Genomic DNA, 14,445 nt, shown 5'->3' on the forward strand with positions numbered 1-14,445 from the left:
CAAAGGAAGCATTATTCTATTTAATATCAAATGAGATTCAGAATAGAAATTTGATCTTTGGAATAAATGGGGGACTAATTTCTATAATTGAGTTTACAAATAAAGTATACCAAATATCCTCCCTTTAATTCGTTTTACCTCTTCACCAAAATGTATGTAGCAACATATTTTGGATTTGCTACCTGAGATGACGGTCTCACCATAGACAGCATATTCTAAGTGGATCTTATAGTTTAAGCATATACTTTAGAGCCTGGGCCCTCTTAATCACTTAGTGCTTCTATTATCTGTCTACTCTTTATTTACCAATTTGGGAATATAGTTTACAGAGTGGTCAGTGATGGATAATAAAAGAAAGCACATTACAGCCAGCCAAGCATAGATTAGTGATAGAGTACAGCCACTTACTTTTATTGATATTATCTGGAGATTAAATTTGCATGCCTTTGTTGATGCTTGCTAAAGTGACTTCATTCTAACTGTTCTATTCCCTAGAGCCAAGTCTATTGAAAACCAGGAAAAGTGATATGAATGAAATGCAGATAGTTTTTCTTGGTATTTTTTAGATATATTTTCATAGTCGAATCGTGATTTTTAAAGAATTTGTTTCAAAATGTTCTGTAGATCTCAAAAAAGTGTATTGATAGGATTAAAAGAAAAGAAATTGGACAAAATAGGGGAATTGGAAGACTATTTCAGGGGCTCCTGGGTGGCTCAGTTGGTTAAGCGTCTGACTTCAGCTCAAGTCATGATCTCCCAGTTTGTGGGTTTGAGCCCTGCGTCGGTCTCTGCACTGGGGGTGTGGAGCCTGCTTGGAATTCTCTCTCTGTCCTTGTCTCTCTCTGTCCATTCCCCACTTGTGCTCTCTCAAAAATAAATAAACTTAAAAAAAAAAAAAAAGGGCGACTTTTTCAAATAAGCTTATCTAGGTGTATTGTTTAATTTCATCTTACACACTTGGAATTGTGTAATAGAAATATTCAGTACCGATAACAACCTGTGTTCGTTTGGCACTTGAATATCTTCAGGTTTTTTTTTTTTAAGTATCTGTAAATTAAAATAATCTCATTTCTCTTATATAGGGACGCTTTTTGTAAGGTAGCTAAGAATCTGACATGTACAGTTGTTAAAAGCAAGAGTAAAAATGTCATTAACATTTGAAGATAACTTGGAAAAAATTTTTTGGGATGAGTAGGAAAGGAGGTTTCTAAAAACATCATGTTTAAAAATAAATAATTGGGGAGTATTGAAATAATCTCTTTAACTTTTAATTTTATAATCCTAGCCTTAAGGAAATGTGATTTGTGGAGAGGAGAAAAATGTTCCTTTTCCTTGATACTTTGATCGATGGTGTCATTTCCTTTTGTGTATCTTGATTATATTCCCATTTAGATGAGAAAAGATTGAAGTTATGTCAGTGATAGATAACAGCTGTGAAATTTCATTGCTTTCCAAATGGAATAAACAGTTGACTTCATTAATGCTTGCTTAAAGAAATCAAGCATTTTCCACTTAAAAAAATAAAGGCCTTAAAAATGTAGGTCATTGGGTCGCTTGGCTGGCCTGGTTGGTGGGGCATGTGACTCTTGATCTTGGAGTTATGGGTTTGAGCCCCACGTTGAAGATAGAGATTACTTAAGAAAAAAAAAAACAATAAAATCTTTTAAAAAATGTAGGTCAGTAAGCAATATTGTAGAATGGTTTTGAATAGAATAGAAGCCACAGGAGTCTTACTCCTTCTGGTATATTACATATAGAAAGAGTAAGTAATTTCTTGTAAATCCAGGAATATGGTAGTGTTCTTGGAAAGAGATGATTTTTGGTTTTTAAAAATACATGAAAAAATTTCAAAGTAGACTTCGAGTTTGTTGTGGTTTTTTGTTTTTTGGGTTTTTTTTTTTTGTTATTTTTTTTGTGTGTGTTTTTTTGGTTTTTTTTTTCGGTGGTTTTTCGTTTTTGTTTTTGTTTTTGTTTTTACTAGCAATGCTCTATTGATTTAACAGTGAAGCTTGAACTTTTCTAAACTTCACCTTACCCATCACATTCCATTTAAAAGATTTGCCTGCTCTGCTTTTCTTTTATCAAACCATAGCATTTTGCCATTACCAGTACCAGTGCTGATGATAATGAATTTCTAGTTTTCAACATTTTCTTGAGCCTGGACTTTTGGAGTCCTAATTAGAAGGGTCTAGAGCTAGATGGCATGGCCAGTGATGAGCTGATGTGCTTCTGAAGTTACTGTGATAGGCTAGACATGTAGTGGGATTTTGCTGGCACGTGAAGAATATTAATGAAGGAAAAGGCCTCTAAAATTAGCTAGGCATTACTTTAAGGTACAATAATTTTCAACTTTTTCAAGTTAAGGTTTGCCTTCATAGATGACTTTAGGGTTTGTTATTTGATAGACCATGGACTAGTTCCACTTTTTGCCCATCTTTATAGCTTCGATCATGAGTTATAGTTGGTCCTTCATTTACTGTATAAAAACGCAGGATTGCATCTAAAAATGTACCGTATTAATGTCTTCTTGTTCCTCTAGGTCAGCCTGCCAGTATACTGGCAGGCAGCCATAGTGAAGGATTGTTGCAGATAGCTTCAGGGCCTCAGCCAGGACAGCAGCAGAATGGATTTACTGGTCAGCCAGCTACTTACCATCATAGTATGTACATGCTTTTTAAAATCTTTTAAGTAGTTGAGAAAAAATAGGCAGACTTTATAAAAGCAAATTAATCCATGTGGGCCTTAATTTTTAGACAGCACTACCACCTGGACTGGAAGTAGGACTGCACCATACACACCTAATTTGCCTCACCACCAAAACGGCCATCTTCAGCACCACCCGCCTATGCCGCCCCATCCCGGACATTACTGTAAGCTCTTGTTTTTGTTTTAAGGGCCTTTTCTTTTTGAGAACTTGTTTTCTTTCTGTTTTTTTTTAAATGTTTTTACATCTTTTATTCATCTTACAATTTAGTTTCATTAAATGATTACTGCTTTTCAGCATTTTGGTAAAAACAGTATTATTTACTTTTCATAGTTTTGTTATCATACCTTTGTTTTAGAGGAGTAATGTTTACTAAATTTATTTCTCTGTTGCTAATGTTCCATTAACATCACATTGATTTCCATTCATTTGTTTGTTTACTTTGTATATGTTCTTAGGTCTCATGTATATTTGTATATCCACCCTAAGTGGATTGAAATCCCTTGAGTGTCAAGATCTCAAGGTTTCCCTCATCATAGTATTCAGCAAAATGCAGACACTTACGTGTTGTCTCTATCATTACTCTGTGTAGGCTTGATTTGGAGGGATACTCTACTAATAACCATAGCGTGTAATTTCAGACAGAAGAGGAACATTGTTCATTTGGCTTAGTGAAATCAAGACCCTGAATTTTTCATATGTATCCAATTCCTTTTCCTCCATTATAAGATTAATAAAACCAAAGAAAACTTGGAACATACAGAAAAGTGTAAATAAGAAAATTTACAGAGTCCTACCATGTAGAGATATCCACTTCTAATATTTTTCATATTTTTTCTTCCAGTCATATAAACGGGTGTATATATATTGGGAGAGAAAGGATCATACTATGTATAGATTGTCGTATCCTGCTTTTTTTCAATTATGTTACTATTTTCCATATCTTAGGGAATGTAATTTTTTATGGCTGCCTGGCCCAGCAAAGTGGTTAAGGTGCTGAGGTTGGACCCTTAACTGGCTGTGTGACCATTGGCAGGTTATATAACCCCCACTAACTAAGCCTTAAGGGTAATAGTATCTATCTCAAGGAGTGTTGTAAAAAGCAAATGGAATAATTCATGTGAAGGGTTTAGCACAGTGTTTTAATGCTTAATAACCTCTCAATTTATCCTTAATTTAATAAACTTTAAACATTTGTTTTTAGAACGGACCTAAGATTTTGAATTATTGTTGTATATTGCATTGTAAATTACACTGTTATCACCTTACATGAATAATTCATTTATAATTTAAATCTTGTGTGTACAGTTACTGCAAATTGCTTAACAGCACTTGGCACATAGCATTAAAATGTTAGCTATTAAATAGAGTATTTGCTTATATAAAGTAATCTAAACTAAGCTTTTAAATTTTTAGACATTGAATAAGTTTTAAACCACTCCTAAGGTATGATAGTTATATTTAAGTAAGGTTTATTAAAAGTTTTAGCATTGGAAAACTTTTAATAAATAAAATTGGGATTTTTATTGTCTTTTCTTCAGGGCCAGTTCACAATGAGCTTGCATTCCAGCCTCCCATTTCCAATCATCCTGGTAAGTGTATCTCAACAATGATTCCCTTTATTTAGATTTTCTTCATAGTAATTAACACACACACACACACACACACACACACACACACACACACACACACACAGGTTTTAGTCTAGTTACACAGTAACCTACCTAACTTTTTAGATAAGTACAGTACTCCTTATGGCATTAGCTAATCAACAGTTTATGAGTAGCCAATAGAGTCCACATAAGCTGCCTATATTTGATACTTTTTAACTGTCTGAAATAAAAGACAAGAACTGTTTTTTCAGCTAAAATATGAAGTACCAAAGTGCTGGTTTTAGCATTGAATACATAAATATGCAGCAGAAGAAAACTAGGTTTCAAAATAGAACAGCTGTAAAAATGTAGTTTAAAAAGCCAGGGAAAAATCTAAAATGTGCGCTGGAAATAAAAATAATTCACTGTGTCTGTTTTAGAAGATAGATTCAGGAATTTTTGGTTAACTGGAATTTTTAGAAACTTTTTGATTAAATTATGTTCAAAGGAGTAAATAGCTGAATAGATTTCCTTAATTCAAATTTGAATATATCTTTTAAACCATAGAAGTAAAAAAGCAGAGAGAGTTAAAATACTGAAGGCTTCTTAACATAAACATAGCATTTTGAATTACTTTCCTCTATCCCTTCATATGTTTTTCTTAGCTGAAAAAGATGCAAATAAAATTGATCGCTTAATTTTTTTCCTAATTAAAAGTAATTTGTTTTATTATGAAGAATTTCAAACATATACCAAATATCAGACAGCACCCCCACCCCCACCCCGACCCCCCATTGTACTAATCCCTCAGTTTCAGCAGTTGTCAGCTAAGGACCAGTTTGGTCTCATTTATGCCCTCACCTATTATTTTGAAGGAAATCCTATAAAATTGTTTTATATATAAATATATCAGCATGTATTTCCAATAAAATTTAAAAAATAATGTAACTACCATAAACCATAATGATCATTTTAAAGGATAACTTATAGTTCTTCAAATAGATCTACATAATTTTCTTAAGCAGTGTTTGGTTTGTTATTTTTTATGTTGGTTCTAATTTTTCTTCCAGCTGTTACAAAAAAAACCATTGAGGGTAAGATTTTTAAGCTTATAACACTTCTCATGTTTCAGTTTAAGAGATTTGAAGAGTTTCTGAATCAAAAGGCCAAACTGCTTTATAGAGATCACATCAGAGTATGAGAACCAGTTTTACTTACCATGCTTGCCAGCATAGGCATGATAGTTCAATAGTCTTTTTGCTGATTTAGGAGGCAAATAATATTGGTTTTGATTAGAAGAAAAATGCTACTGGCGGGGCCTAAGTACTTTTTAACCATACATATATACTACTTAAATTATCCTCTTTAGTGGGTTTTCTATATGTTATTTGCATATTTATTGAACATTGTTTATGGGTTAAGGAGCCTTCCCTTTTTAAAACATTTTTATTGAGAAATATAGAGAAAAGTATATAAAACAAGTATACATACAGTCTCATGAATAACAGTAAAGCCAACACCTAGGTAACCACCATCCAGATTGAGAACTACGACAGCACTCCTAAAAAACTTCCTACCCCATGCAGTTTGTTTCAGTCAAAAACTTTTCTTCTTCATCTCCAGAGATCGGCACTATCCTGCTTTTTGTGGATACTGTTTTTGTTTTTTGAAACTGATGAATGCATCCTTAGACCATCTAGTAGATTGGTTTTACTTGTTTTTACAATTATATGAATGAAATCATTATATCAGAATCTTAATTTGTTGTGAATAAATATGTTGGGATAAGAGGGGAAAATCTAGAGTCTTAAGAATGAGAATTTTTTCTGACTTCAATGAAGCAGAAAGTCATTAGTCATTGAGAGTCATTAGTGATGCCTGGCATTTTGGGGAGCCTCAGTGTCCATATGGCTAAGTGGAAGGTGGTCTGCAGGAGGGAGGGTAACCAGAGCTCAGAAGAAAGACCTACTCTGGATGGGATGGTGAGGTGGGGTTAGAAATGGTGGCTGGTTACTTGGGCTCAATTTGGATTCAGCAATTGCTTTTGGTTTCCTGATAGATTTCCTTCATTCTCATGATGCAACTGATGTTGAGGTCTAACAGTTCCTGGTGGTTAGGGAATAACATTAACTAGTTATGAGGATACACATCTAGAGCACCCCACACTGGTATTAAAACTTCTGTCTTGAGTAGACTAGACTTAATGACTTAATGGTAAGAATTATTCTGAAAGGTCTCTGTCCAAGTGGTTGTGGGAGAGGATCAACTATGCACATACACCTGTAGTGGAGTCAGCTGGTTGGAATGCAGAGGGCTGTGAACTCTTTGACTATGAATACTTAGAGGCCCCAGAGGAGTTTTACCTGACAACTGTTATCTTCATTACTCCTATTACAGTATTAAGAGAATATTTTAACTGGTCGCCCTGTTGGGAGGGCTTGTAGTCATGGTTTACTGTCTACTCTTATTCAGTATTTCTTTTAAAATTTGGATCCAATTATTTCTCTACTGAAGAACTTGCATTAATTTCCCTGATCATTGCTTGGCCAAAAGGATGAAGTTGGAATTCCTTAGCTGGGCAGAAAATAGACTCTGATCCTGTTCCATGTGTACTTTTCTAGCCTTGTCTCTTTATGCTTTAACCATCCTGAAGCACATACTCAAGCTTGCCCAGGTATCATTCCTCTGTGCTTCTTCTTTGTCTTATGCACTATATTAGTTACCTGTGTTCTGCAACAGACTACTCCCCAAACTTAACTAGTTAAACAGTAATAACCATTTATTATACTTAGTTTCTGTGGGCCAGGGATCTGGGAATGGTTTGGTTGGTTTGCTTTGGCTTAAAGTCGCATGAGGTTGCAGTCAGGTTGTTGGCTTGGGCTGCTATCATCAGAAGGATTTTCTGGGGCTGGAAGATTCACTTTCCAAGTGGTTTACCCATATAGCTGGCAAGTTAATGTTATTGTAAGCAGTAAGCTCCACTTTCTCTGCATGGAGCTTCTCAAGTGTCTTCACACAATAGCCAGCTTCCCTCAGAGTAAGTGATCAAGAGAAGGCAAGACAGAGCCTCAGGGTCTTTTAAGACTTATCAGAGGCACCTGGGTGGCTCAGTTGGTTAAATGTATGACTCTTGATTTTAGCTCAGGTCATGATCGCACAGTTCTTGAGTTTGAGCCCCACGTCGGGTTCTGTGCTGACAGTGTGGAGCCTGCTTGAGATTCTCTCTCTCCCCTTTCTCTGGCCCTACACTGTTCACACACACACCCTCTCTCTCAAAATAAATAAAGAAAGAAAATTCAAAAGAGAGGATCAAAAGTCATGTCATAATTTCTGTAAGGTCCTATTTTGTGAGGAGGGGATAACACACGGATATGAATATCAGGAGGTGAGAATCCTTGGGGACCATCTTGATGCCCACCCACATACTCCTAAACTCCTAAATGTGTGTGGCAAATTCCATTGATTGATTGATTGATTGATTGATTGAGACAGAGCATGAGTCAGGGAGGGGCAGAGAGCAAGGGAGAGAGAAAATCCCAAGTAGGCTCCGAGTTGTTAGCATGTAGCCCAGTGTGGGGCTCATTCCCATGAACCTTGAGATCATGACCTGAGCCGCAATCAAGAGTCAGAGGCTCAACACCCTGAGTCTCCCAGGTGCCCCTGTGCAAACTCTTTGTAAAGATCCAGCTGGAATATACCACTTTTGGGAAGCCTTTCCTAATCCCCGTGTCCTCTGCTACCTAGTACTTTTAATTCTACTAAATTACAGTTGGCAGTTCACTTCTTATCCTTGATTCATGAACAAATAGAAAAGAAAGCAAAGTGGGGCGCCTGGGTGGCTCAGTTGGTTGAGCGTCCAACTTCAGCTCAGGTCATGATCTCACAGCTGGTGGGTTTGAGCCCCGCATTGGGCTCTGCACTTGGCAGGTCAGACCCTGGAGCTTGCTTCAGATTCTGTGTCTCCCTCTCTCTGCCCCTACCCCGCTCATGCTGTGTCTGTCTGTCTGTCTGTCTGTCTCTCTCTCTCTCTCTCTCTGTCTCTCAAAAATAACATTTGGAAAAAAAAAGAAAAGAAAGCAAAGTAATACTTGTTTTAGGTGTGTGGTTAATGTGGCCCCTTAAGGTCTGATGAAGAAATGCTTAAAATGTTCTACTCCAGACTTAGGACCTTTAAGAGGGAAAATAAGCATATACTTCTGAATATATAAAATATTTGAAATAATTAAAAATCCTCAATAATAAATATAGTGTATCTATTTTGAGAAATAATTTTTCTTTATTAAAACATTTTTTAATGTTTAATTTTGAGAGAGAGTACAAGCTGGGGAGGGGCAGAGAGCAAGGGAGACACAGAATCCGAAGCAGGCTCCAGGCCCTGAACTGTCAGCACAGAGCCCGACACTGGGCTTGAACTCATGAGCTGTGAGATTGTGACCTGAGCCAAAGTTGGACACTTAACCAACTGAGCCGCCCAGGAGCCCTGCGAAACGATTTTTGAGGGCAGTTACATAAATGCTTTCAGACATAGATGTAATATAAATTATAGAAAATGAAAATAATTAGTATTGGTCATTACCTTGGTATTAAGGATTTCAGGTAGGCCATATACTTGATGATTTTTATGCTTTGACTTTGATAACTAAGTTGAAAAAAATTTTGGGCAAGGTTAGTCATTTTATTTCTTTTTTATGGATGAACTTTGTTTTTGCTTTTTCTTAAAGCAAAAGCTTTTTCTTTAATATTCATCAAATTAAATATTAATTGCAAATTAAAGTGAGTTTCCTCAGTGTCTTTGAGGTTGTTTTGGTAATTCACAAATGGATTCAAAATTGACAGATTTCCAAATTCAGGTTATATTTTAGTAGTTTGGAACTATACCATTCAAGAGAGAGTCTTTATGTGTAGATAAAAGATTCTCCTAGGGCATCTCATTCAGATCTAAATAATAAAAGAAATAATTCATAATGAGTCTCTTGGGCACTTTAACCAAGTTTTTAACTTCTTGAATTACTTGCTGTCAGAAATTGAAGATAATGCCTTGGAGACTTATATTTCCCAGTGTAATTGAATAACATTTATTTGATAAACTGTGCTTTATAATACATTTCTCCATTATAAAAAATATTTAGCTAAGTTCTTATATTGTAAAAGAAAATTCAGGTTGCTAACGTAGTCTTTTAAAAACCTTTTCTCTCGCCTGGGTGGCTCGGTTGGTTAAGCGTCCAACTTTGGCTCACGTCATGATCTCACAGTTTGTGGGTTTGAGCCCTACGTTGGGCTCTGTGCTGACAGCTCAGAGCCTGGAGCCTGCTTTGGATTCTGTCTCCATCTCTCTCTCTCTGCCCTCCCCCCCTCCAAAGAATAAGTAAACATTAAAAAATAAATACATAAAAACCTTTTCTCTGGCCAGTAATGAGCAGTCCATAGGCTTCATGAGACCAGCTCAACTTCACTAGTTCAGCAACAAGGAGCTAAAAGTATCAAATGAGCAAGCACATTAATAATCCCACTCCATCTTGGTAGGTGTTGTTGAGTTATTAAGAATGTTCTCTCTAATTACATCCTGCTGTTAATACTAGTTTTGAGGGGCGCCTGGGTGGCGCAGTCGGTTAAGCGTCTGACTTCAGCCAGGTCACGATCTCGCGGTCCGTGAGTTCGAGCCCCGCATCAGGCTCTGGGCTGATGGCTCAGAGCCTGGAGCCTGTTTCCGATTCTGTGTCTCCCTCTCTCTCTGCCCCTCCCCCGTTCATGCTCTGTCTCTCTCTGTCCCAAAAATAAATAAAAAAACATTGAAAAAAAAATAAAAAAAAAAAATACTAGTTTTGAGATGCTGCAGGCTTATCACTTATATGGCATTTGATCCTTGGAGCAAAAGAGCAAAGAGAGATCTAGAAAGTCTTTTTTTTTTTTTTTTTTTTTTTAAGTTTATTTATTTATTTTGAAAGAGAGAGTGTGAGCACAAGCAGGGGAAGGGCAGAGAAAGAGAGAATCCTAAGTAGGCTCTGCACTGTTAGCACAGAGCTGAATGTGGGGACTGAACTCACAAACCATAAGATTATGACCTGAGTCAAAATCCAGAGTTGGATGCTTAACCAGGTGAGCCACCCAGGCGCCCCAGGATCTAAAAAGTCTTAATGAGTGCTTCTTATTCCTTACTCCTGTTTATTACTCAATTAGCAAATTGAGAGTGGAAAGTTTTCCACATTATATACTATATCCCAGGACTGCCAAGTTCTCTGGAACCCTCTTAGATTACCTCTGGTTCTCTCTGTCCTCCTAGATGGTAACCTCCTTCCTCCTTTCTTAGGCCTTAATAATCTCTTAACAGATCGTTGTTTTTCTTCCCTGATCAATGGTGTGCAGTTCTGATGCCAGTTTCTGTTTACTTCAAGTTTCTTAAAATACTTCTTCCCAGTAGCAGGAGATCAACTCATACTAAACCTATTCAGATATGCAGCTTTATGTAACCATCATTGCTGTATGGTATCTGAGATAAATGAAAACCCCTTTGGCAACTGGGAAATAAAATAAGGTTTAAGTGCAGTTGCAGATATTACAGTTCATGATGATAAAAGTATCTTTTTTCTTATTTAAACATGGAGATTATACAATTCTCTTTTTCTCCCGTAAATTGACTCTAATGGAAAAAGGTTGCTCACCATGGAACTTTACTTCTGGATAGTGTTCTTCAGTATGAACTAGGAAATGCATGTCCTTGCGCCTTATTTTTTACTGAGCATTATAGACATTCATGACTTTAGGGCATTGTTTGTAACAGAATTTACTGTGTGGACTGTGTAAAGACCTCTTTTAAGTGCTATTACTGTTTTTTTTGCTTCCAAAACATTGGGTAGTTGTTAACTTATCTTAACACAACCTCTTTAGTTTTAGCTTCAACCAATATACCTGCCAGTTACGTTTGCTGAGGCTTTTGGTTCATAGCATAATGGAATGTTTTCTATAAAGAATAACTTCATAAATATTTCAAACTGTTTTTTTAAGAGGGGACTTCAGTGTATCACTACTTTTCAAGTTTAATGATAACCAAACATATTTAAAGAAATTTAAGTATTTGTGATTAGTTGATTTGATCTGTGTGGCAAAACATTTCAAGTTAAGTTTTTGAATCACCATCTTCATGTGGTCTGTTTTATTAATTCTTAGTTGAAAAGTACTTTCTTCTTGACAGCATTTTTGTTTTTTTGTTTTTTGTTTTAAATGTTTATTTTTGAAAGACAGAGAGACAGAGTGAGAGAGGGGGAGGGGCAGGGAGAGAGACACACACAGAATCCGAAGCAGGCTCCAGGCTCTGAGCTGAGCCCGACGTGGGGCTCAAACCCAGGAACCGTGAGATCATGACCTGAGCCGAAGTTGGACGCTCAGTCCTACTGAGCCACCTAGGCACCCCCTTGACAACATTCGAAAAGCAATTAGATACATAGATTTTACAAGATTTTTGAAAATATATTTGAAATGTCTGTCATACTTCATTTTAAGATATTTTGGGAGTTTGAGAAGATCTAATGTTTTGTCATCCCAAGTATCTTTATAGATTGTTGAAAGTTTTATTGCTGCAAATTTTAGATGAGTCAGAGTTCATAAAGGGCACATTGAGAAGCAGATCAATAATTGGTTTATCAGCAGAAAGCTTTCAGGGGCACCTGGGTGGCTTAGTTGGTTGAGCATCCGACTTCGGCTCAGATCATGATCTCACAGTTCATGAGTTCAAGCCCTGCGTCAGGCTCTGTGCTGACAGCTTGGAGCCTGGAGCCTGCTTCGGATTCTGTGTCTCCCTCTCTCTGCCCCTTCCCTGCTCATGCTCTGTCTCTCTCTGTCTCTCAAAAATGAATAAATGTTAAAAAAAAAAATTTTTTTTTAAAGAAAGCTTTCATTCTCTAGTAAGTGGCAGTGACCTTTTCCCCCTTAAATAAGTCAAATCCATTTTTATTCCAGGGCCTTTGCATTTGCTTTCTTCTTAGTATATGTGCTGCTGAAGCGAGCACATCATTTGCTTTCTTCTTGAAGTGTTCTGTTCACAGTCTTTACATAAATACGTGGTCTTTCAAAGTTTATCTTTTCAGATAGGATGTACTCCTGCCCTCTAGTCTGATGATTCTTTCCAATCATCTTCTGTTCCACACCCCATTTTATTTTCTTTACAGTATTTATCATTACCTGAGTCACCTTACTCATTTATCTCCTTATTTGCCTCTGCATTTCCATGAGATTAGGGACAGTAGCGGTCCTGTTTATTGCTGTTGTATGCCATGCCTAGAATAATTTCTAGAGGGGTGCCTGGGTGGCTCAGTCAGTTAAGCGTCTGACTTCAGCTCAGGTCATGATCTCAGGTTTCATGAGTTTGAGCCCCATGTAGGGCTCTGTGCTGACAGCCCGAAGCCTGGAGCCTGTTTCAGGTTCTGTGTCTCCCTCTCTCTCTGCCCCTCCCCTGCTTGCACTCTGTCTCTGTCTCTGTCTCTGTCTCTCTCAAAAATAAATAAGCATTAAAAAAAAAATTAGAATAATTCCTAGATACCCTATAAATTGTTAGTTAAAGGAAAACCAAATAATTTCCATTTATGTTGTCTCTAATAATTGTATTCAAACAAAAATTAGAAATACTTGATCAACTATATTTGCAAATCAAACCAAGTAGTGCCTTTTTTCCCAATCCCATTTAAAATTATTTTAAATCATTTATCGTTGCTTAAATGAATACACGGAATACATCTTCAGAGTTAAAATTGTAGTAGTTAACATCAATTGACTTCACCAAAAACGACCTTTCAATCAAGAGACAGTTGAGAATTCCTATCCAGAGCAACTGTGTAGTGGAGTGTGATTAACCTTGACTCTAGTCTGGGATGGCTGACTTGCTTATGCCCTGTCTCTCAATTAGGGATCTATACAAATATGCCATAAATTGATGTTACGCAAGAACACTTCCCTGGAATATGTCTTAGAGTCAGTGTGTTTTAAAAAAATACAAGTTAGACTACGTAGAAAATATATGCAGCCAAATGAAACACTATGATAAAATAATTTATTTTAGATTCTAATTACTTCCATTCTTTAAATTCCTAGTTGGCTGTGTCCTTTGAGGTAAGAACCAATGTCCAGATTTTAAAAATGACTACAGTTTCAAGAATGCTAGGTACTGAGCTGAAAAATGGAAGACATGGAAGTGTCTACTTTTTTTTTTTAATGTTTGTTTATTTTTGAGAGAGCAAGCAGAAGCAGGGGAGGGGCAGAGAGACAGAGGGGGATACAGAATCCCAAGTAGGCTCAGGCTCTGAGCTGTCAGTGCAGACCCTGACACACAAACTGTGAGATCATGTCCTGAGCCGAAGTCGGGTGTTTAACCGTCTGAGCCCTCCAGGTGCCTTGGAAGTGCCTACTTTTTAATACATTGTCATTTTCATCAAATTCTTTTGGGTGCTTTTCAAATGCCTGTCTCTTCCCTTCACCCTTTCTTTTAGGAAAAGCTTTGTCTTAAGTGAAAGTGAATGCTTTGTATCTTACATGGGTAGGTGTTCTCCTGTTTATCCTCTGTAGCTCCCGAGTATTGGTGTTCCATCGCTTACTTTGAAATGGATGTTCAAGTTGGAGAGACATTTAAGGTTCCTTCAAGCTGCCCTATTGTTACTGTTGATGGATATGTGGACCCTTCTGGAGGAGATCGCTTTTGCTTGGGTCAACTCTCGAATGTCCACAGGACGGAAGCCATTGAAAGAGCAAGGTATTGTTGACTGTATAGTTATTTTAAAAATTGAATATAGTACATTGTCATTTATTCTTCAAAAATTTTTTAATGTTTATTTATTTTTTGAGAGAGAGAGCAGGGGAGGGGCAGAGAGAGAGGGAGACAAGGCTCTGTGGGGCTCAAACTCAGGAGCCGTGAGATCACGACCTGAGCCGAAGTCGAACGCTTAACCGACTGAGCGACCCAGGCGCCCCCATTGTCATGTATTCTAAGTTCTGTTTTTCAATGTAGACTTACAAGATTTTGAATATAGACAAAAAAGTAAAGATCATCTTAAAAAGTCAGAAAATTTGTAAGCACTGCAGTATGTGCTGTATGTGGATGTTTGTTATTTAAGATATAATAAAAAGTCTTGTTTAAGTTAATGACGTTTCTATGTTTTGAATAGT

The 14,445-nt window shown here is 36.9% G+C and overlaps 1 protein-coding gene across 4 annotated transcripts in view; it reads left to right on the forward strand.

Annotated features, from left to right (window-relative positions):
* SMAD4 (SMAD family member 4) overlaps nucleotides 1-14,445 on the forward strand; it is a 109,054-nt gene that overhangs the window by 74,707 nt on the left and 19,902 nt on the right. For all 4 annotated transcript variants that reach the window (XR_006707502.1, XM_045457724.1, XM_045457723.1 and 1 more), the window contains exons 6-9: nucleotides 2,540-2,659; nucleotides 2,754-2,870; nucleotides 4,246-4,296; nucleotides 13,849-14,032. Coding sequence is in view for 3 of the 4 variants with exons in the window: in XM_045457724.1 (XP_045313680.1) it covers nucleotides 2,540-2,659; nucleotides 2,754-2,870; nucleotides 4,246-4,296; nucleotides 13,849-14,032 (472 nt within the window). In the remaining variant the exon portion in view is untranslated. The remainder of the gene's footprint in view (nucleotides 1-2,539; nucleotides 2,660-2,753; nucleotides 2,871-4,245; nucleotides 4,297-13,848; nucleotides 14,033-14,445) is intronic.

Source organism: Leopardus geoffroyi, chromosome D3 (assembly GCF_018350155.1).
Source record: "Leopardus geoffroyi isolate Oge1 chromosome D3, O.geoffroyi_Oge1_pat1.0, whole genome shotgun sequence".
Taxonomy (NCBI): Eukaryota; Metazoa; Chordata; class Mammalia; order Carnivora; family Felidae; genus Leopardus; species Leopardus geoffroyi.